General features: G+C 47.4%; 1 protein-coding gene across 11 annotated transcripts in view; it reads left to right on the top strand.

Moving 5' to 3' along the window:
- SDCCAG8 (serologically defined colon cancer antigen 8) overlaps positions 1-21742 on the top strand; it is a 251399-nt gene that overhangs the window by 217391 nt on the left and 12266 nt on the right. For 7 of the 11 annotated variants that reach the window (XM_027564711.1, XM_027564712.1, XM_027564708.1 and 4 more), the window contains one exon: positions 20416-20542. In XM_027564711.1, coding sequence (XP_027420512.1) covers positions 20416-20542 — 127 coding nt within the window. Of the gene's footprint in view, positions 1-2503; positions 4841-20415; positions 20543-21742 lie in introns of those variants that run through there. The other 4 variants (XM_027564710.1, XM_027564706.1, XM_027564705.1 and 1 more) reach the window with 2 other exon arrangements.

Raw genomic sequence — 21742 nt, 5'->3', positions numbered from 1 at the left:
ATATTCCAGTACCCCTAGCATGTAATTTTGATTTGGAAGGCTTCTGTTGATAGTTCATTTTTACTGAAAGACTATTATCTTGATAAAAAGTTTTCTGACAATTTCAGTGATATTAAATTAGTTTCCAAATATATAATGACAGCTTTGTTGGCGTGTGTTTGTGTGTGTGATGCATTCAAATGCGTATGTCATGTCCTGCCATCTTATAAAAGAACACTGCTTTAATGTTTCACGGTGCTGTAGGGAGCACCCAGCCTTCAGGCTCTGTGTGAGTGTGCACTGCTTATGACACTTGAACCATGGACCGTATAGAATTTGTTCGCATCCAGGGAAATTTGGTAAGGACAAGGAGTTTTGTACTAGCAAATTTCCTTGTCACATGTGCAGTAGCTTTAGGTAAGTCCCACCCAAGGACAACATGATTACAGACAAAAGGGCCACTGGGTTTTAAACAGAGAAATCTGGTTTTTAGTCCTGCCTTCAGTGTTTTACAGCTATTGTTAGTATCATGGGTTTAGAAGACAGACCTGGGATTGTGTTCCAGCTCTGCCACTTACCAGGCAAGATATTGGCAGCATCTCTTAGCCTCACTTTCTTGTCTATAAAATGAGAATTATAAGCATACCAGTAATATCTTCCTCAAAGGGTTGCTGTTATGATCGAAAATGGCTAGAAAAGCACTTATCACAGTAACTGCATACAGAAAGGGCTCAACACATAATTACTAGTAGCTCACGCTATTGCTTGAGTTATTTTATTTTCAAGTTTCAGCTATCTCATTCACTGACAGAAGAAAAACTTCTTACATGCCAGGGCTGTTTTCAGAGTTGGATGAACTAATGTACGTGAAAGCAGTTTCTATATGCTCTGAAACAATAACAATAATGATTGTATTTTCATTTCTTGAGAATCTACAAAGTACCAGACACTATACAGGCTATCTCTAATTCTCACCACAATCCTGAGGTAGGTAGTATCACTTTGTATTAGACATGAAACGGGCTTAGAAGAATTCACCTTGGATCGTGTTCAGACTTCAACAGGTATTTTTTAAAAAATTTAAACCCGTCTTTCTACATAGCCATATCTCAGTGATAATAACTGAATTGTAATAACTGAATTGTCCCTGTTGATAGTAGAATTAGGCTCAGTATCTTCTCTGAGCTGTTGTGTCATCGTTAATTAGTACAGCATGTCGTTTAGTCGCGAAGTCATGTCCGATTCTTTGTGACCCCGTGGACTGCAGCATGCCGAGCTTCATAGACTGCATGTATTTTATTAAAACAAATGATTTTGATGAAATGTACTTAATATGCACTCACAAACCTACATGTGTATCCACTAAGCCCTAGGCCTTAGTGACATGTACCTATGAAGGAACATAGCAGCAGTTATATTTCTATATATATTTCTATAACATGGCAGTTATAGAAATGCACGTGCTGTCCTCAAGGTGAATAATTTAAAGAGCATATTTTTTGAATCGATAAATTCTGATATTTTTATTACAATGTTCCATTTTTTTTAGTAATGTTGCATGTCTTTGCATTTCAGTTACATGAATCTATATTCAGGTTGTAAATTACAAGTAAATGGAATTTACTGTTTGGTCCCCTTGCCTGAATACTAATTGCCTGAATAACTAACTGGCGTTTTGCTCACCAGCTAAGAGTGATCTGCTTCGACTGGCATATGTGACCCTGGGCATATCCATGAGGTAATGCTTGGGTGTATAACTGTAGTTGCACACGTGGGCCCTATTGGTCTGTAAGTGAGACAGACATGGTCTTTTGAGTTTGGCAATTCCTAGCTGAATAGCTTTGCTGAAGTTTTGGGATCTTTTGCTTCTTTTTGTGTAATTCTAAGTGTTAGTCTCCTTATCTAGCCAAACTGCAATAATACCTACCCCTGAGAGCTTCTTGGCAGGCAAAGGGCTATTCCATGCTCAGCAATCAAAAGATGTAGTTCCCCCCACTCTTCCTTGACTTAAAAAAAAAAAAGTTGTACTTTTGCAACAATGGAATCTCTGCTTTGCTTTTTCCCGCCTTATCTTTCCACAGACTTGGAAAACAACGTATGGTCAACTGACAAATGGGTCAGAGAGATTTACAAGAAAACCAAACACTTAGCTTTTCTCCTGTAACTGAGATGGCGCCGTTAGCAGTGTGGTCCCAAATGCAGAGTGCCCTCTGCCCAGTGTGGTGGGAATGTCCCAGCCACCCCATGCGGCCAAGGCTACAGTAAGGGCCCCTCACCCTCACTTTTCAGGGGTTTGCTCCTGAAGTCAGCATTCTGGCCTTGATCACTCAACATGTGTCTACAAGGTTTCACTTTTAGTTGAAAAGAAACCCATAAATTTCACCTGTGTCTTTGTGATTCCCAGCTTGATAGAATCTTTTAGAATGTTTTTCTAACGTCCCCTCCCCCCCGCCCAACTGCTCTAAGTTGTAAATGGCCAGATTTCAGTCATCAGGAGAGTAGAAAATGTATTATTTTTTTGCAGCCTGTCTTACTGGGGGCCAGATTCCAAGGAGGCAGCCCGTGTGCTCACAGGCCAGGAGAGCCAGGATTTCAACAGTGTCAACAATCTTTGCTCATCATACCAAAAAAGCAGCGTGTGTCGGTGCCGACTCATTAGCATACAGCCGCGCGTGCTTGCTAACAAAGCAGGCTCTGGGTATCTGCTAGTTTCTCAGCTTGTCTGTCTTCCTTGACCGAAAAGAAAAGGAGAAATTGCTTCAGGCAAGGGTGCTGTCCCTCTCTTTCGACAAGAAAGCTTCACAAGGACTCCAGGAGGGAGAGCTTTGAAGTGGTTTTTTCCAATAATCACTCTTTTGGAAAAAGTGGATCATCCATCCTTTGTTTTTCTAATCTTGATTTAAATCATTGACAAGCAAAGAGATCGCCATGTTGTCTAGTAAAAACGGATTCAGCCCTGAATAACTGCAGTCATCCCCATGATAGTTTTATTTAGTTAGAGTCCGTAAAAGGAAATAAGGACATAGGCAGAGGTACACACACATGCCCTCCTCTTGGTCTGTCTCTCTATCCTTCTTTTGTTGGGGGGATGGAGGGAAGAAGAAACGCACAAGCAGATGTGCTGTTAGATCTACAGGCTTCTGCCAACCATATGGCATCTTAAAGAAAGATGGTTGGAGCGTCTGGATTAGCAAAGAGTCGGGATGGGAAGCCATGTGTCGTGTTGGTACAGGCAGTTGTTTGAGCTCTCTCTAAATGGCTTCAGGAGATTGTGTAATGGAACAAATGGTCCTGCGAGCCCAGGAACAGCCTTGCCGCTGCTGGAGAGGCAATTGGCCCTCGGGCGCGTACTGCTTCCCTATCTCCAATCCTCCCCCACCCCCACCCCAGTATTGTGTATTCTTCTTTTAATGTTCTCTAAACTCTGAGAATTGACTCAGAACTTTTCAACGTCTAATTACACTCGTGAGTTCACCCCGCCTCTGTGTCCTGCCTGAACTTTCCTCTCGCTGTCTGATCTGGTGATTAACGATGCTCGATACTCGGGGGCTGCTCAGCTCAGTGTCCTCCGCCGGCGCCGCCGCCCTCCGCAGGAGTCCGGGCGCCGCACACCAGCCTCCAGTGCTGCCCGACAAAGGCCTCTCTGGGAAGGTTGCCCAGCTACTGGGGGGAATGTTTTCGACCACCAGAATTTCCAGAAACCCCCAAAGATGGAAAATGTTTCATTTCCCGGTCAGGCAGCTGTAGGTGTTGAGCACACCAGAGATGCGTCCTTCATTATTTTGGCTCTCCTGTGAGATAGGGGAAAAAAAAATTATATTAATTCCATAGCATTGAAGACTCTGGAATTTGAGGTCACACATGCCATTTACCCCGCAATTTGAGACCTTGGAATTCTATTCTCCAGTACAAAGAGTAAGAGAGTGTAAGAACTGAGACACTGAGAATGGCAGCAGGTTGGCAGTATTTCAGCCGTGGACAAGTCCTCTGACCATTCTTGTTCTGAGAGGCTGAGGCAGAAGGAGCCATGAGACCTCCCAGTGAGAGCAGAGCTTTCGAGTTGGTTCTCTTCCCCAAGCTCTTTGGACATTTCAGCTACGTTTTAGGGCAAACAGATCTTATTTTATTCTCATTCCAGGGCCATTGCACATACGGTGCAGTATCTTTAGCTGCTAGAAAAGTTAGGCTCGCCTCCTCCAAGGGGGCTCTGAACCCTGAGGCTCTAGGTGTATCAGAAATCGTAGTTAATGGAAGATGAAATGAACAGTCGATCCAGTCAAAGAACTGGTCAGTTTGTCTGACCAAATCATCAGACCGGTTTGAATGAAGTAGCTGGGTCAGTGGAGGTTGCTGGTCTGGCCAGTGCTGCACCCTAGGGATGGGAGGGCACTGAACAGCAGCGCCTTCCTTAGGCTTTGAGCCCCCGCTTCCCTTCTCAGAGGCAGTGAGCCCAACTGCACAGGTCCCAGAAAATGGGGTCAAGTGAGAAGTGTTAACATCCAGGTTAAGTGGTATACTGTCGGAAATGGGAGGTTACCTTGCTTCTACAACTTCTATCACAGGAACACTGAGCAAGGAAAACACATTCTAATTTAACACATTCAAAATTTTGCTTTGTGATGATCAGTCTTCCCCCCACTCCAAAGGAAATGAAGCCTAGGGCTTGTGTGACTGGGCTGCAGGAGAAGAAAAGGATGCAGCGATCTGACATCTGAATGTTTTCAAACTGTCATTGTGTTTACGTACTTGTGGCTGAGGCATTTGATTTTTAATGTCTCGAGGTCATCAGAGAATAATTTGAAGATTGTCACCAACTTTTTCCTAAGTAGTTATTTTCTACAGGGATAATAATGTTACCCAGAAATTTCAGATGAAGTGGTATTTCATTTTTTGTGTGAATTTTTTTCATTTATACTAAAAAATTATTCCTATCTCATATACATAGATTAAAAACATTATTTTTTTTCATAACTCATTTCATACTGAACACAGTATTAGGCTATTCTTCCTCTGTCTTCTGAATTTAGGATCAAGGGCATGGGGGTTGTCTGTGGAAAGCATAGTTTTGATTATCTACCAATTGGAAGAAGCTGCCACTTCAGTTCCTTTTACCATCCAAGTGTACCCTGGTCCCAAATTTGTCAGCATTAGAATTTCTTGAAACAATGCAATTAAACTGCAACATATTTCCTAACATTCTTAATTAAGACAGTAACTGGAAAATGTAGATTAGCAGAAGTTACTGTTTTTATCAACATATTTTCTTTCTTTCCCTGCACCATCACATCCCCCTCCCCCCACTCTTTTTTGCCTTTAAATGTCTGATGTCAGTTTCGTCCACATGTACATTATGCACATGGCACCAAAGAAACAAAGTGAAAAACTCTCTTTTAATTCTGAGCTGCACGCCCAGCGCCACATGCACTGTCTGTTACATGTCGCTTCTTATGAGGTTCATGCTGGGAGTTTCTTTTTAAAGGCAAAGTGTTTCTGAAGGAAAGAGTTCAGGTTGGGCAGATTGTGTTAGAAAAATCTCACTGTCTCTGAGTGGAATTAATATACTGATTATTCTGTGCAGGCTCAAACTGGCAGCATGTGCAAAGTTCAAGAGTGTCTGGGAATTGAAATATGGAGGAGAATTCGGGAGAGTGAGCAGAGACAAAGAATTGGAAGTAGGGTTTTAGAAGTGAAACTAATGGTAACTTTGTAAGAAGGGAGAGGGAGTTCAGGCATGAACAACTGTGTCATCAAGCAGGACTGGAGATATTTTTATGGAATCATAAAATCATTTAAAAAGTCCTGTTTTCTATGGCACATTTTAGGGTTGATCATAAAAGTCAGTTTAGTTATTGGATGAGAACAGGGGAAAATTAAAGACATATCATACCCAGCACCTTTTAAATTTCCATTTCTTTAAGATATTTGCCAGTTTCAATTAAGTCACGTGAGAAGCTTAATCAGTAACATAGATATTAAAATGGGTTGTAATATTTCTTCAGCATGTCTATTAGCAAGATTTTTTTTTCTGTTCAATTAAAATTTTTTTCTGTTTAAAATCATGAGTCCCTCATGATCAGCAAACTGATTAATTTTTGTTATTGTTTACAAATAAGGAATTGAATGTAAGAAAAGCAAACAATCACTCAGCACTTTCCCATCACAAGGAAACTTTTTCCACATTGCTTCTCAAGGGAAATAAATTGGGACGTGAGCTTGGAGTTAATGAAGCTTTCATCCATTTCCCTCCTTCAACTGCCATCTCAGCTTAATCCTCTCCTTCTGCCAAAGTCCAGAGGCCTTGCGAGCCCCCGCGGAGCCTCCGGAGCCAGATGCCGGCCAGCGGGCCTCCCCCGCCCCGCCCCGCCCCGCCCGCGGCCGGCCCGCCCGAGCATGCGGCCACCCATCCCCGGACCGGGCCGAGCCGAGGGGAGGGCGGGCCGCTGGGCTGCGTGGGGCCCACCGCGGCGGCGGCGGCGGGAGCCGGTGCTGGAGGCCGCCCTGCCCTCCGCGGGCGCCCGAGCGCAGGTGTGGGGCGCCAGAGGCGCTCTTGGAGCCCGGCCGACCCTTCAAACCGCAGAGACATCATTGCCCGGCGCTGGGTGGGACCCGGGCTGGCGGGTCCCAGAAGCGTCGTGGCCCCGGAAGGCTTTGCCTGGTGGGCTCTTGGAACGGGCGAGGCACCGGAAAAGACTCGTCCTGGGCGTGCACAGCTGCTCTTAAAGCCATCTACGGAATCTCACTAAAACTCTCTAAGATGAAGCCTTTTATTGGTGGCATCTAGGATGGGAGGGGGGCGAGGGGGACCTACCTTCTCTTTGGCGGTTGCTCTTTTCCTAAAGGAGGAAATTATCTCTGGGGTTCACGACTTAGGATACATAGTCCTCCCATCACTCTGGGGGTTAGGGGTTGGAAAGATGTCAGTATCCTGACCACTGAGGGGTGGGATACAGCCTGAGCAGAGCAGCAGGGTAAGGCTGCGGGACCACCCTACCTCCATCCCCCAGCATGTCTGTCTCTGTGTCCTGAAGCCCTTCATCCCCTCTGGTCGTTGGCTGTCAGGGCAGTGATGTCTACTGCCCTTAACCTTGCTTCTCCCACCACAACCACTAAGGAACTGCCATCTACAGATTAAATGCTGGATGGATGATTTAGCATGTCTGGGTTTTTTTCTTAAAATCTGTGCACTGTGGGCTGTAGAGATTCCTAGTGGGACTCAAGTACAACTCTGTGCCCACTGAGAGGGGCCTGCGGTGTGCTGCCTCTTATCACCCAGAGTACCCCCCGCCCCCAACAAGGCCTCTCCTTTTCTTTTTCTTCTGCCCATCTTATTCAGAGCCTCCACCCTCTCTAAGACCATCCTGTGGTGATACCCTCAACCCTCTGAGTTGAATCCTATCTCCCTTGCCATTTCAAAGACTGCATGTTTTGTTCACACAGATGACTTTTGCTTGGAGCACCTAAAAGTTGATTGATGACAAAGAGATGGTGCTAGACATTTTTATTCCAAAGCAATCTCAGTGTCTGTTCTCTCTGCCATCTTCCTCAAGGCCACATGAGCTACATGGGGCATTTTGTTTACTTGTGCTACTTTTAAAAAAAAGAGTATGGAGTGTTAGAAACCTGGACTGGTTCTCTTTCCACTTCTTAAAATTCAGAATTTTGCAACCCAAACACGAAACAATTGATGTAGTTGGTTCCTTCTCCCCCACGATGGCGCATAAATGGGCAGGATCTGACTTCTCTGCTGTTTGAGCCCACTAGCAACCACATGAACCCTCCGGCAAGCCTAATCACTCTGATCTGCCATGGACCTTCTAGCTGGAAGAGTTATGCCATCATATTATCCCAACACTCTTCACTGTGTGAAGGATCTCCTTTTACTAAATGATTTATTACTCTTAGCAGAATTCCTTTGGCCGCAGATTTTATTTCTGAGTCACTCTGTTCAGCTCAATTGGTCGCCTTCAGTTACCGTGGCAACCAGCAGATGGGGTTCTTTGACAAGGGTCAGCGGGGAGGCTGCCTCAATGTAGATGGAAGAGACGCTAAATAAAAAAGCTCTCAGCGTTGACAGTTCTGTAGTGGATGGCCAGGAGTAGTTATCGAATTACTTGCATTAAAACCTAATTAAACGTGTGCCACTAAGTGCGCCGTGGTGACTGAATCCGGTTACTTAGCCGCCGTGGGCTCACTGTCATTTCATCATACCTCTGTGACCAGTCTGACTACCTCAAGGGTGGGGCTGTCCAGCAGGAAGGGACCAGAAGGATCCTCACTGCAGTGTGGAAGCTAACATTCCAGGACCACTTGGCACCAGGAGGATCCCCTTAGAACAGAATCTTCCTGAAAATGCCACACTGTGCAACTTTTCATAAGTATGGAATGATTTCTAAATAACTAGTTTTTGAAAAGAGAGTGCTCAGGCTTGAGTTTAGGCCAGGTGTGGCAGGACAGGTGGTGTGGGCTTTTCTGCTGTTACTTTTAAGTGGCCTGCCTGGATTCTACTCTGCAAAGGTTGTGATTTTCAACAGTTTTCAATCCTCTGTCCTGTTTTTCTTTGCACAGTGGGGTGGTGCTTACCATGACCCTGCTCTTGCTTTATAAAGAACTGATTAAGGGTATCTGAGACTTAAGGCAAACGGTGTTCTGGGTTCGTCAGAGTCTGAGATTCTTGCCATGTCAGCTCCTATGCCCGCTGTTTCTCTGATGTGGATTCCTTATGAGGCTCAGTCCCCCAAGGGAATTACAAGCTTAGCCTGGTCAGATAGCACATGCACTTTAAGACTGCAGGGTAGCCACCCAGCAGATGTTCCTAACTGACCTGAGGGGAAACTGTGCCTCCTTTGCAGAGGCAACTGTGTTCTAAGCAGTTGGTTCAGCAGAGAGCCGGCAACGCTGTCAGGGGCTCCAGGGCAATGCCAGGGCCCTTTGAGTGCTCTTCTCAGGCTTGCCCAGGGTCCTATGGCACCGGAGCAGCCTCAAAGGAGGTTTCCAGGCTGGTTTTGGAGCCTTCGGCCTCTGGTTCCTGCCCCCTTCATGCCAGTGCCAGGCTGTGGACAAGGTCAGTGTGGGTCCCAGACCAAGGAGTTAGGAACAGAGATTGAGAGGGTTTAGAAACTGTTATCTCAATTAGGTAGTGCACCAGCGTTTTATTTGTCTTTCACAAAACTATCAGTCTGCAATCAAGGGGAAGTGAAAAAACAACTGCAAACCCAAAGTTCTCAGCTCTCTTCACTGAGCTAGTTAGAAAAGCACTAAGCTGGAGAACGCCTTCTTTTTCGCAGCCCTGGTGTTAAAAAATGGCCGTGTCAGCCGTTTCTCAGTATATTGTCCAGTGTATCACCTTCCTAAGGTCCTCGCCTAAAATCCTTATTTTTCGGTATGGAACAGAAGCCAGGCCTTTCAAAAAAAAAGGGTTTTGAAATGCTGCCGAGCACTAGATCTGGAGTCAAGAGATATGGGTTTCAGTCCCAGATTGACTCTAGACAGTCTGTGTGACCTTGGATAAGTCACTTGCACTCTCTGGGCCTCAGATTCACCATAATGGGCAGGACTGAATGGCCTCTAAGGTGCCTCTCATGTCTAACATGACCTGACCCTTCTGAAGAGACGAGCAGGGGTCTTTTCCTCACTGCTCTCCTAAGCCACCACCTGCTTTACTCCACAGGCACCCAAGGCTCATTGGAAATTAGAGAGAATGAAAAATTAAAGGGAATCCCGTTGTTGTTCAGTTGCTAAGTCATGCCTGACTCTTTCGAGGCTCCGTGGACAGTATTCTGCTAGGTTCCTCTGTCCATGGGGTTCTCCAACCCATGGAGTGCATTGCCATTTCCTATTCTAGGGGACTTCTCAACCTAGGGATCCAACTCGTGTCTCCTGCACTGGCAGGCAGGTTCTTTACCACAGAGCCACCAACGAAACCAGTAAGTGGGGGCGCCTTATAGGAATGTAAACTGTCTTTATCAGAAATGTAAACTCTCTGCAGAATTGCATGACCATTAGAATGAATTTCTCCACTGAAATCATTATTGAAAAGGGTAGATTTGAGCAAAGGATATTTAAACAGCAAACCAGCCATAGAAACTGCCTTAATTTTCTAAGTGAGGATAACTGGCTAGAATGCGTTCCAGCTTCCTGAGCACACGGCTTATTCTCACTGATTCTGTATGGCCACAGTAATGAAAGAGAATTTCATAAAATGTGGCAGCAATTTTTAAGCACTGGAACAAAGTGCACCACTTTAAATTAATATGGTTTATTCACCAAATTAATTACCTAGAGCAGTAATTAGGGTAATTGGGTTTTCAAAACTTTGACTTGGGCAACCTAGGTGTACTGTTCCAACTACATAGCCGGCAGTATTTGAAGACAGGAACACTATAAAATTCTGTAAAGTCATAGGATCGTAGAATTTTGGAGTTCAAAGAGAACTTAGTCATCTCCTAGCCCAGGGGCTGGCAAACTTTTTTTCTAGAGGGTCAAGTAATAAATATTTTAGGCTCTGTGGCCATATGGTCTCTGTCGCAACTCCCCAGCTCTGCTGTTACTGTGCAAAAGCAGCTGTAGACAATACACGAGTGGATGAGCGTGGCTATGCTTCCATGAAAGTTTATTTAGGGGAACTGAAAGTTGAATTTCACTGGATGTTCATGTCACAAAATATTGTTTTTCTTTTAATTTTTTTCAGTCATTTAAAAATGTATATTAAAAATATTCTTAACGTACAGGTTGTACAAAAACAGACAGTGGACCAGGCTGGATTTGGCCTGTGGTGTGAAGTTTGCTGATCTATTTCTAGCTTATTCTGTCATTGCATATGTGAAGAAATTGAGATCCAAAGTGATCACACGATTTCCCTAAGTCTGTATGACTGACAGCAAAACTTAAGAGTAGACTAGGATAGTTTTCATTTATACATGGGCTGCTTTGATGATTAAAATTGGAGCCTCACAAAAAAAAATCATTCTCCAGAAGAAGTCATTTTGTATGTGATTGATACTGTGAATTATAGCATACCCGTGGTTCTTAAACTTGAGAATTGATCAGAATCACCCAGAAGGCTTATTGAAACATATATTGCTTGGCTGCATCCCCAGTGTTTGTGATTCAGGAGATCAGGAGGTATTTGCTCAGTTTTAAAAGTGGAGAACATGAGGTTGAGAGAGGACAAGCCTCGTGCCCAAGTAAAATCAGTAATTTGTGATGGGATTTTGAACCCATGCCTCCTGTTTCCAAGTCCAGTACTCATTCATCTCTTCTAGGATTCCTTTAAGCGACAGATTTCAGTAGCATACCTAAAATTATTTGATTTACATGTTATGTTCTTACGGCAACAAAGTTATTAAATATTAAAGTGTGCTCACACTGTAGATGAAATTACAGTTATTACATTTGGCATAAACATTTTCTACTGGTAAGTGGTTTGCTTCTGACACATGTATCCAGCACCTTGCTAAGTGCTGGAGTTGGAGAGCTGAATAAGATCCCGTTCCTGTCCCTGAAGATATTCATTGTTCAGTGGGAGAGGCAGACCAGCAGTGACTGTAGTAAGCGGGGATAAGCTGCATGGGATAGAACAAGCTGTGGAGGGATTTAGAAGGAAGGAGGCAAGGAAGACTCAGAGACAGGTGACGAGGGGTGGTCCCATCCATGTGAGGGGGGCACAGAGGGAAGAGCATGTCATCTGTGGCTCGTTAATCCTGACTCTGCCCCCTCCTGGTTGTCTGGTGGTGGTGGTTTAGTCACTAAGTCATGTGACCCCCATGGACTGTAGCCTTCTTCTGTTCTCCAGGCAAGAATAAGAATTCTCCAGGCAAGAATACTGGAGTGGGTTGCCATTTCCTTCTGCAGGGGATCTTCCCAACCCAGGAATCGAACTCAGGTCTCCTGCACTGCAGGCAGATTCTCTACCAACTGAGCTATGAGGGAAGCCCTCTGGTTGTCTGAATTTGGGCAAACGACTAACTTCACTGTGCCTCGCTTTTCTCATGCACAAAATACAGACAATAATAATGTGTACTGTGTAGGATTGTTATGAGAATTAATTTAGCTAATGAGTACAGTACTCCTTGAGTACAGTAAATATTAGAGCACTCTACTGGGGCTTCCCAGGTGGCTCAGTTGTAAAGAATCCTTCTGCCAATGCAGGAGACATGAGTTCAGTTCCTGGGTTGGGAATATCTCCTGGAGAAGGAAATGGCAACCCATTCCAGTGTTCCTGCCTGAAAAATCCCACTTACAGAGAAGCCTGGCGGGCTACAGTCCATGGGGTCACAAAGAGCCAGACAAGACAATGACTAGTCACATTTTACAGTCACAGGACGTGCACCTTTGAAATTCATATGTTAGTTGAAAAATTGCTCTTCATTTCCATGAGGAACCCCCTCTCCCAGGGAAACTGTGGGTCTGAGCATTTTGAAAACACTTATCTCTGGTCTGAAAACATTTCAGGACAAAAGACATTTTACCATGACCACCACTGAAAACAAACAAAAAACCACCCACTGTAGTTTGGAGGGAGCTCCCAGGTTAAATGTTGAGTGAAACTCAAACCTCTGATCAAAAAACATGCATGCATGAAGTTCCTGGCCACCTCTGGGTAAGTAGGGAGCTGGGCTGGAGAAAACACGTAGGGAGTGGCCCCACAGCACTGGCACCACGCTCACAAGTGTTCATTTGATTATTATGCCTCATAACTCATTTAGACACTGCATATATTTTGTATGTATCACATACAACATACAAAAATTTAAATATATGTATTCACTTGCTTTCACAGTATTCATAGCAAATGAGTGTCTGAAGCATAGGACCAGAGCTGGCAGCTTGCACTGCTTCTGTTTTGCATACGATATTTTTCCCAGCCCACTCAGCTCCATAAAGTTGTTTTGTATTTCACCACTTGCTCCATCTTATCTTAAAGTCGTGCATATTCTTTTCTTTAATGTTGGTTCTGATCATGCCTGCGGGGTGTGGCAGAGAGCATCACTGTTGGATCAATAGAAGCGAGTTTAGGCCTAGCTCACGTCCCAGTCTCCTTTCATTGTATCTGCACCCTGGGCCTTCTTGTTCCCATCGAAACTATTGCCCCTGCAATATGCAGGCTAAGTCTCTTAGTCGTGTCTGACTTTTTGTGACCCTATAGACGGTAGCCTACTAGGCTCCTCTGTCCATGGGATTCTCCAGGCAAGAATACTGGAGTGGGTTGCCATGCCCTCCTCCAGGAATCTTCCCTACCCAGGGATCAAATCTTCGTCTCTTTTGTCCCCTGCATTGGCAGGCAGGTTCTTTACCACTAGCGCCACCTGGGAAGCCCAACTGTGGCCCCTCCCCCACCGCCCCTCCCCCACCTCCTGCCAGTAATTCCCGGGGAGCCTTTGCACAGGCAGGCGCACGCTGAGCACTCTACTCCAGCATGGGCACAACTGCTCTTCTCCTGCAAGAGGCCCCAGTCTGCCCAGTGGTGACAGGTCCTTAAGGAAATGGACCCTGTACCTGAGATCAGGATCGTGACCCTGGCCTGGGTGCAGAGTAGCCTGGAAGTGTCCTTCCTTGTGGTCACCCTGCCCTGTGAGGCAAGGGAGGCTCCAGGACTTCGAGAGAAGGGAGAGCTTGACCTGGCTGGAGCTCCGCTAGGCACTGGGACAGTACTGTGCAGACAGTGGGCACATCCTGGGGGTCTCTGGGAGAGGAGGGGATTCCTGCCTGTTCTGGAGATGAGGTATAGGCAATGGGAATTGTTGTTTAGCTGATCAGTTGTGTGCTACTCTGTGTGGCCCTATGGACTGTAGCCTGCCAGGTTTCTCTGTCCATGGAATTTCCCAGGCAAGCATATTGGAGTGGGTTGCCATTTCCTTCTTCGGGGGATCTTCCCTACCCGGGGGTCAAACCCATGTCTCCTGAATTGCAGGTGGATTCCTTACCACTGAGGCACCTGGAAAGGCCAAGAGAAAGGAGCATCCAACCTAGGCATCGAGCTTGGAAAGCTGAAGGTTCCGCTCTCTTTCCTCCTGTGTGAAACCTCTGCGTGGTTGGCAAGCTGTTGGCTTCTCCTTGCAGGAGGGGCTTCTGGCTGAAAGGCTCCTCCTCAGGTCCCTGAGGGCAGCCCCCCTCTCTCCTTTAATTACTCCATGCCTGGTAGAGGGAATAGCTCAAAACAAGGGGCCTAAACAGAACATGAAATTGCAAACTCTCAGAAGGACAATTATGCTGAGACCTGAGCACTGAAAACAAGTCATTTCCAGCCCTTTGAGATCAAAGTCCTCTGAGGACTTTGAGGAGTCATAGTCCAGGCAGAGGGGGGCCCCCAGCTCTTGGGTGGAAGGAGCAGAAGGGTGCCTGGGGGCTGCTGACCTCAGAGGCTGGAGAGAGGGTGAGACTACCCAGAGGGTAGGCCAGGAGGCCTGTGTCCACCTGAGGGGGGCCCTGCACCCCTTCAGGTGACCCCGCCACAACCAGCTCCCCCACCCTTCAGAGCATCTCCCATTGAGCTGCCTCTTCTCTCGGCTCTTTACCTGGGGTGGAATAAGGAGGCCACCAAGCCGGTCTCTCAGGCTCAGGCTCACCTTGCCTGCTTCCTCTGCCTCCAGGAGGAGGGCTGCTTGCTTCCCCGGGTGCCTTCCTGCCTCCAAAAGCGCAGCTCCCTTTGTGTTGAAGACGTCTTTTCTCTCCTACAGCACATCCTGCCCACTGGCTCAGGTCTCTCCGTCCCCAGCTCGCACTCTTGCTACCTTATGCTCAGCCTAGCCCCTGTCTAGGATAATCACCACTCTCCCGTGCTTGTAACCGGCTTCTGCCACAGCCTCCTTCTCAAGGGAAGGGACACTTACCAGCTGCCCTGTCCCCGCTGTGAGCCTCACCTCACTCCCGGCACCCGTCAGTGTCCTCTGGCTCCCTGCCCTCAGCCTTGACAGGCGGCTGTTCCCCAAGACCTGGGCCTGGCCGTGTTTCCTCTCTCTGCAGCAGAGGTTCTTGGCCAGTAAGTGGTAGGGGCCCAACCTGCTGTAACTGTTGACATCATGAGAACTGTATCCCGAGGGCTGGTTGGTTTGCTGAGTCAACTCACTGAATTAACCAACCACTAATGGTGGTTAAGAACACCTGTACTTGGCCAGACTTTGCCTCCACCCCCTACCGCTTATTCCCTGCATGACTTTGTGCAGGTTAAGTGAACCTGTCATTTTCAGTTTCCTCGTCTGTAAAATGGGATGATGATCCTTTAACAAACTTGAACACCAGGCTTTCCCAGCACGTTCATGGCCTCACCTCTGAGTGGGTTTGATTGGCACAGCTAAAGATCCATCCAGGCCCTTCCTCAGACCCCAAGCTGAATCGCTGCTGGGTGGGTGAGTGGGTGTCTGACGGGACCTCACCCTGGCCCTGCACCTCCTCCCATTCTCTTTTGGTAAATGGCAATGCCATTGTCTGAAGCACAGCATCAGTATTTGTTAGTTTAGGTCAGAGCGTTACTGGGTCCAGCATTCCCTCCCTCGAGCAGCCTGTGGTCAAGCCACACTGCCCACCCTTGTCTTTGCAGCACCACCTGCCATGTGGAAGGCCCTGCCCTGGCACCTGCCAGACCAACACTGTTCATCTTTGCACATCCCAACTTGCCAGCTGAGTGACCTTGGACTGGTCCTATTTCCTGTCCTATATCCAGGACTATATCCTGATATAGTCCTCTATCCTATTTCCTATCCAAGTGACCTTGGACTGCTGCTACTGCTGCTAAGTCGCTTCAGTCGTGTCCAACTCTGTGCGACCCCATGGACTGCAGCCCATCAGGTTTCTCCGTCCATGGGACTCTCCAGGCAAGAACACTGGAGTGGGTTGCCATTTCCTTCTCCAATGCATGAAAGTGGAAAGTGAAAGTGAAGTTGCTCAGTTGTGTCTGACTCTTAGCGACCCCATGGACTGCAGCCTACCAGGCTCCTCCATCCATGGGATTTTCCGGGCAACAGTACTGGAGTGGGGTGCCATTGCCTTCTCCCGACCTTGGACTAGTCCTATATAACTCAGTTTCCTCATCCTTCATGAAGTTGTCACGAGCACTAAGAAGTTAATAAATAATAAGCACTTAGCAGGCAGTAAGCACTCAGTGGACGACGGTGATGACGGTGATCTTTCTCCTCAGTAGGCACAAGCCTTCCTGGCTCTCCCCTCGCCTCTGTTGACCCTGTGCTTTTATGCCTTGGTGATCCTCTCAGTGCAGCACCTGTTTTGTCTCCAAAATTAGTAGGGGAACTCCTAAGGCAAGGAATATTTTGTAACTCTCGATGTGTCATGAGAACTGTTTACCAAGGGTTGCTTGGTTTGCTGAATTTAACTCACTGAATCAACCAACCTTTAATGGTGGTTACGAACACCTGCACTAGGCCTAGCCTTGCCTCCGTGGCCTGCCGTTTATTCACCGTGTGACTTCGTGCAAGTCAGTTGAACCTGTCCATTTCAGTTTTCTCATCTGTAAAACAGGATAATAATCCTGGCCATAGCTCTTAGGACTGTAGTGAGTTTTAATGGAGGGGTGAGCTCAGAGGCTCAGCAAACGTTAGCTATTGTTTGTGGTGGTGGCTGCAGCTGGGATTGGATGAAGCCGTGAACTTAGAAGGACAACAAAAATGAGAGCAGCAACCACCACGGAAAATAAAAGACAGTGTATGTGCCAGCAGGACACCCCAAAGCTAACGGACAGTAGTAAAGCATTCGTGAATAGTGTGGGCTGGGTTGTACAGCGTTTGGGGAAAGCGGTTACAAAAAAGAACTATTTAACTTTTTAAAAAAAATCTGTTTTCCCAATATCCAAAATAGGCCTTGAGAGGGCTACCATTGAAATACTAATATATTTCCTTAACAAAGTCCTTTTTATGTAAAATCTGGATTGTGGCTTTATTTTTTTTTTTTAACAAATGTGAGTTTGGGTTTTGTTGTTGTTTTTACTTTTTCTGAGCTTGTTTTATTGACTTTATTGCTGCAGTAAAGTGGCATGATGTTGGCTGACTCTAAAAAAAGAGGAAGCGTATTTTTTAAAGGGCCTCAGAGGAGTTCGGGTTGAGTCACAGTGAGTCCATCCTTGGCTCTTCGGCTGTGAAGCTAGTGAGGCTTCAGCTTCTGAAGGGAAGGCAGGACTTTCCTTCGGGTCTCACTCCTTTTATCAGTTGTGCTTCCACAGGAAGGAAGGGCTTCCCTGGTGGCTCAGTCAGTCAAGAGTCTGCCTGCAATGCAGGAGACCCACGTTCAATCCCTGGGCTGGGAAGATCCCCTGGAGAAGGAAATAGCAACCCACTCCTGTATTCTTGACTGGAGAATTCCACAGACAGAGGAGCCTGGTGGGCTACAGTCGTTGGGGTCACAAAGAGTCAGACATGACTGAACGACTAACACTGTCACTTTCCTGCGGGAAAACCCTGATGAAAGGCTCGCACCTGGGACTTGATTGATCTGGTCTGGGTGGGCCTGGGCTCCTGCGTGACTGCTGCAGGGATCCAAGGCCCACAGTTTGCAGAACACGGCCAGCTGAGCCTCATCTACGTTCTTCTGGGGCTCCTTTGGAGGAGGGTCTAGGCAGGAACCAATCCCATTTCTGGTGGTGAGTGGTGTGGCCAGCCCATGGCTGGCTGTTTATGCTGTGCAAACAGGCTTTGGCTCAGCCCAGAGCCCTGGATCAGGTAGCCACTCTTTTCAGGACCCCATAACTACACACCAAACCCATCTATTAGCCTGAATATTATCTCATTGATCAATTCACAGAGCAAGAACCTCATGGAGGGTGACCACTCCTGGAACCTTCTTGACTTTAAGCCTTGATGGTATCACCTATTTATTACATGTTTCTGTTTCATTTGTTCTAAGCAAACATGAAGCCAGTGGGCTGCTATCTCAGTAACTCTTAGTCTGTGGCTCTCTCTACACCCAAGACTTGATTGGAGGGGAAAGCCATCTCCACATGGTGGTTTACAGTGCTTCCCTGCAAGTGAGGAGGTTTTTTGCTTGTCTGATTGTTAGATAGTTTGCTTCTCAAGGGCAAGGCTGTTCTCAACATCTCTGTATCTTCACTGGTGCCCACTCCAGTGCTGGAGAGCAGAGTCACTACTCAGATCAGCTGCTGGATGAGCCTGGGCATAGTGCCCCCCTTTCCCAGGCTCCCCACCCACTGAAGCCAGCTGGCCTGGCTTCTCTGCTTCCTGAATGTTCTTGCTTCTCCCAGCCTCTCCATGCTGAGGATGCTATAGAGGAAAACTTCGGTTTGGTCTGATGCCAATGGGGTAGTTTTGAGATTTTGTTCTCAGGAAAAATTGCTCCACGTAAGAGCATGGTCGGTGGCAGTAGGGGCAGACTGGGCTTCCCAAAGCTGCAATGCCATGGGAACTTATTTTTCTCTCCTCCCATATTAGAGGGACCGTAATGGGGGCAAGGGAGGTGGGCATTGTACTTCATGTAGTACAGATGCAAGAAAGTGCTCATACATGGATGGACAGGACCAGACTGTAGCCCAGGCTCTGGGCGAGGGAGACCCTGAATCTTGTCCTAAAGTTAAAGTGAAAGTGTTCGTCGCTCAGTCGTGTCTGACTCTTTGTGACCCCACAGACTGTAGCCTGCCAGGCTCCTCTGTCCATGGGATTCTCCAGGCAAGAATACTGGAGTGGGTTGTCATTCCCTTCTCCAAAGGATCTTCATGACCCAGGGATCAAACCTGGGTCTCCTCCATTGCAGGCAGATTCTTTACCATCTGAGCCATCAGGGGAACCTGGTCTTCAGTTCAGTTCAGTTCGGTTCAGTCGCTCAGTCGTGTCCAACTCTTTGCGACCCCATGAATCGCAGCACGCCAGGCCTCCCTGTCCATCACCAACTCCCAGAGTTCACCCAAACCCACGTCCATCGAGTCGGTGATGCCATCCAGCCATCTCATCCTCTGTTGTCCCCTTCTCCTCCTGCCCCCAACCCCTCCCAGCATCAGAGTCTTTTCCAATGAGTCAACTCTTTGCATGAGGTGGCCAAAGTACTGGAGTTTCAACTTTAGCATCATTCCTTGGCAGCTACAAACACAGGAAGGAGGATCTAAGCCTTGTCCTTGGTCCTTGCTCTCTCCAGAAGCAGCCGTGGGCAGGGGGTGGGGCATAGGCTTGTGGGCACAGCCAGAGCTGGCTCCTACCAGGAGAGCATGTGCAGTGCCTGCTAGATGCCTGCCCCAGTATCTTCAGTTCAGACCTCTCATCCTTGCAATGTGGAATTCGGAGGAGGGGTGGTAGAAAGCCAGGTGTGACTGAAAACCCAGAGCACGGAGTGGTTCTTAGGAGGGTGCAGGGGTGTGGACTGGGTTGCAGTAAGTGTGCCTGGTGGGGCAGCTTGAACAACCACTCAGAGCTTGAGAAGGGGGCGGGTCAGGCAGTAGGTGCCACCTGGGCAGTGGGGAGGGGTGCAGGAGGCAGAGGACTCTGAGGCCAGTGTGAATCAAGTACTAGACCGCTGTTAGGTTTCCCAGGGTGCAGTTTTAGGTTCACCTGTCTCCAGATGCTGGATCACTTTTAGCAAACAAGTCTACCCATTGCTCCCCGAGTCCTAAATGTCTGTCCTCGCAGACATTCAGTTGTGCTCAAAGCCCCTCCCCCCCAAACGCAGCCGTCAGAGAGCTTGAACAGAGGGTGGGTTGAGCCCAGTGTCTCCAGAACAGTCTTCGAATTTCTTGACTCACTGTGGGATATGTAGCCTGGAGTTTTCTTGTGAAAACAGAACTGAATTTCACTGCTGGTGCTTTTGGTCCACGAGGACCATGAGGAAGGGCATATGATCTACCCAACTTCTTCACAGACCAGTTCTCGGTAGTTGTTCAAGGCTAAATTTAATCCAAGGCCTACATTTCCATGGGTGAGTGTGCTACTGGTTGTAGGAAGCTGTCTTTGGACAAATGTGGATAATAGTTTGAGTGAATTAGCAAGTCTGGAGGGGAGAGTCCATCAGCAGAATGACAAATATAGGATCTTTAAAGACATCTGGTCAGCGATGCCGGAGCTCGTGATTGACTGAGTGATTAATAATGGAAAACCCTTAGTTCAGTGTTTCCGCCTTCCCTCACCCACGTCCCCAGCCGCGGCCGGCCGTCTGCTCCAGCCTGCCAGAGACGTTTCCCGCCGAACAGTGGAGGCACTCAGGCCCCCTCACCTTTGAGCTCTGTGAGTTTAAGGTTTGAGTTTTTCTTGAGTTTTATCTGTGTGCTCCCTAAATAACAACAACTCACCGAAAAGACTCTCAGTTCCCTTTCACATTTGATAAAATTCCATTGCCCTGAAGGAGTGTGTCCAGGTGCCTCCGACCTCCAGCTTCTAGCTCACTTCAGGAGCTTCCCTCCCACACCCAGAGCAGGGGAATACAGGGAGCGAGAGGACGTCTTTGTCCCCCGGTTCTCAGAAACCGTCTCTAATTCTGCGGTGGCTTTTTCTCCAGGCTGAAGCAGCTGGACAAGCACAGCCACGCCACGGCCCAGCAGCTGGTGCAGCTCCTCAACAAGCAGAACCAGCTTCTGCTGGAGAGACAGAGCCTATCAGAAGAGGTGGGACATCTGAGATCCCAGGTACCGTGCGTGGCACCTCACCCACTGGAGAACACACTGCAGTGCACATGGTCTTTTCCTTATCCTTTTTAAAAATTTTATTTATTTTTAATGGGAGGATAATTGTTTTACAATATTGCTTTGGTTTCTGCCATAAATCGGCATGAATTAACCATAAGTATACATATGTATACTGGGGTTCCCTGGTGGCTCAGATGGTTAAAAAAAAATCTATCTGCAATGCAAGAGACCTGGGTTCAATCCCTGGGTTGGGAAGCTCCCCTGGAGAAGAGAATGGCTACCCACTCCAGTATTCTTGCCTGGAGAACTCCATGGACAGAGGAGCCTGGCAGGCTACAGTCCGTGGGGTCGCAAAAGAGCTGGACACGATTGACCGACTAACACTAACTACACGTATGTCCCTTCCCTCTTGAACCTCCTCCCACCTCCCCCCCTTTCCCACACCTCTAGTTGTTACAGAACCTTGGTTTGAGTTCCCCAAGTCAGCCAGCTAATTTCCACTGGCTGTCTCTTTTACATATGGTAGTGTATATGCTTCCATGCTACTCTCTCCATTCGTCCCTCCTGTGACAGAGCTGTGTCTTACTAGGCTGAAATTCCCAGGGGTCACATGGGTTAGCGAATAAGCTGGGAGGGAGACCCTGAAGACTGTTCTGGGCACAGTGAAGGGATGTGTGGGCCCTGGACCTGTCCTCTTTCGGGAGCTAAAGTTTGCACAGGAGAGCAGACCCACAGTGAAGCACCGAGCCACACAGGGCAGCACCGTGAGGGCACCCCCGCTGAGGGGTGCAGGAGGTGGGAGAGTGGGCCGGGCTGCAGTGGTCAGGAGCCTTTCTGGAGGAGGTTGGCTTTGAACTGCCACTGGAGGATGTGTGTAGTTTGAATTGGTGGAGGAAAGGCATGCTCCCAATTAGGGGAGTCCTTGTGAACAGAATTTAGGAGTCTTGTTTTAAAACAGCTGATTGGTAATTGAGCTAATGTCTGGAGTGCTTGCAGAGGGTGTGGGAGTGTTACATAGATAAAACACATTAACTCCCTGTATGCTTGAACACGCTTGCAAGATTGATTATTGTCTCTGTCTTAAAGATAGGGAAACCGAGACTCAAACAAGAGCATACAGCTAGCAAGTAGGGACACTGAAAACAGAGCTGAAGTCTGACTCCGTGATCCAGACTTTCCCTGTTCAGGTTAGGTCTGTGG

The sequence above is a fragment of the Bos indicus x Bos taurus genome, chromosome 16, assembly GCF_003369695.1.
Source record: "Bos indicus x Bos taurus breed Angus x Brahman F1 hybrid chromosome 16, Bos_hybrid_MaternalHap_v2.0, whole genome shotgun sequence".
NCBI lineage: Eukaryota > Metazoa > Chordata > Mammalia > Artiodactyla > Bovidae > Bos > Bos indicus x Bos taurus.
Note: the sequence above shows the minus strand (reverse complement) of the source record. Positions and strands in the feature narration are given on the sequence as shown.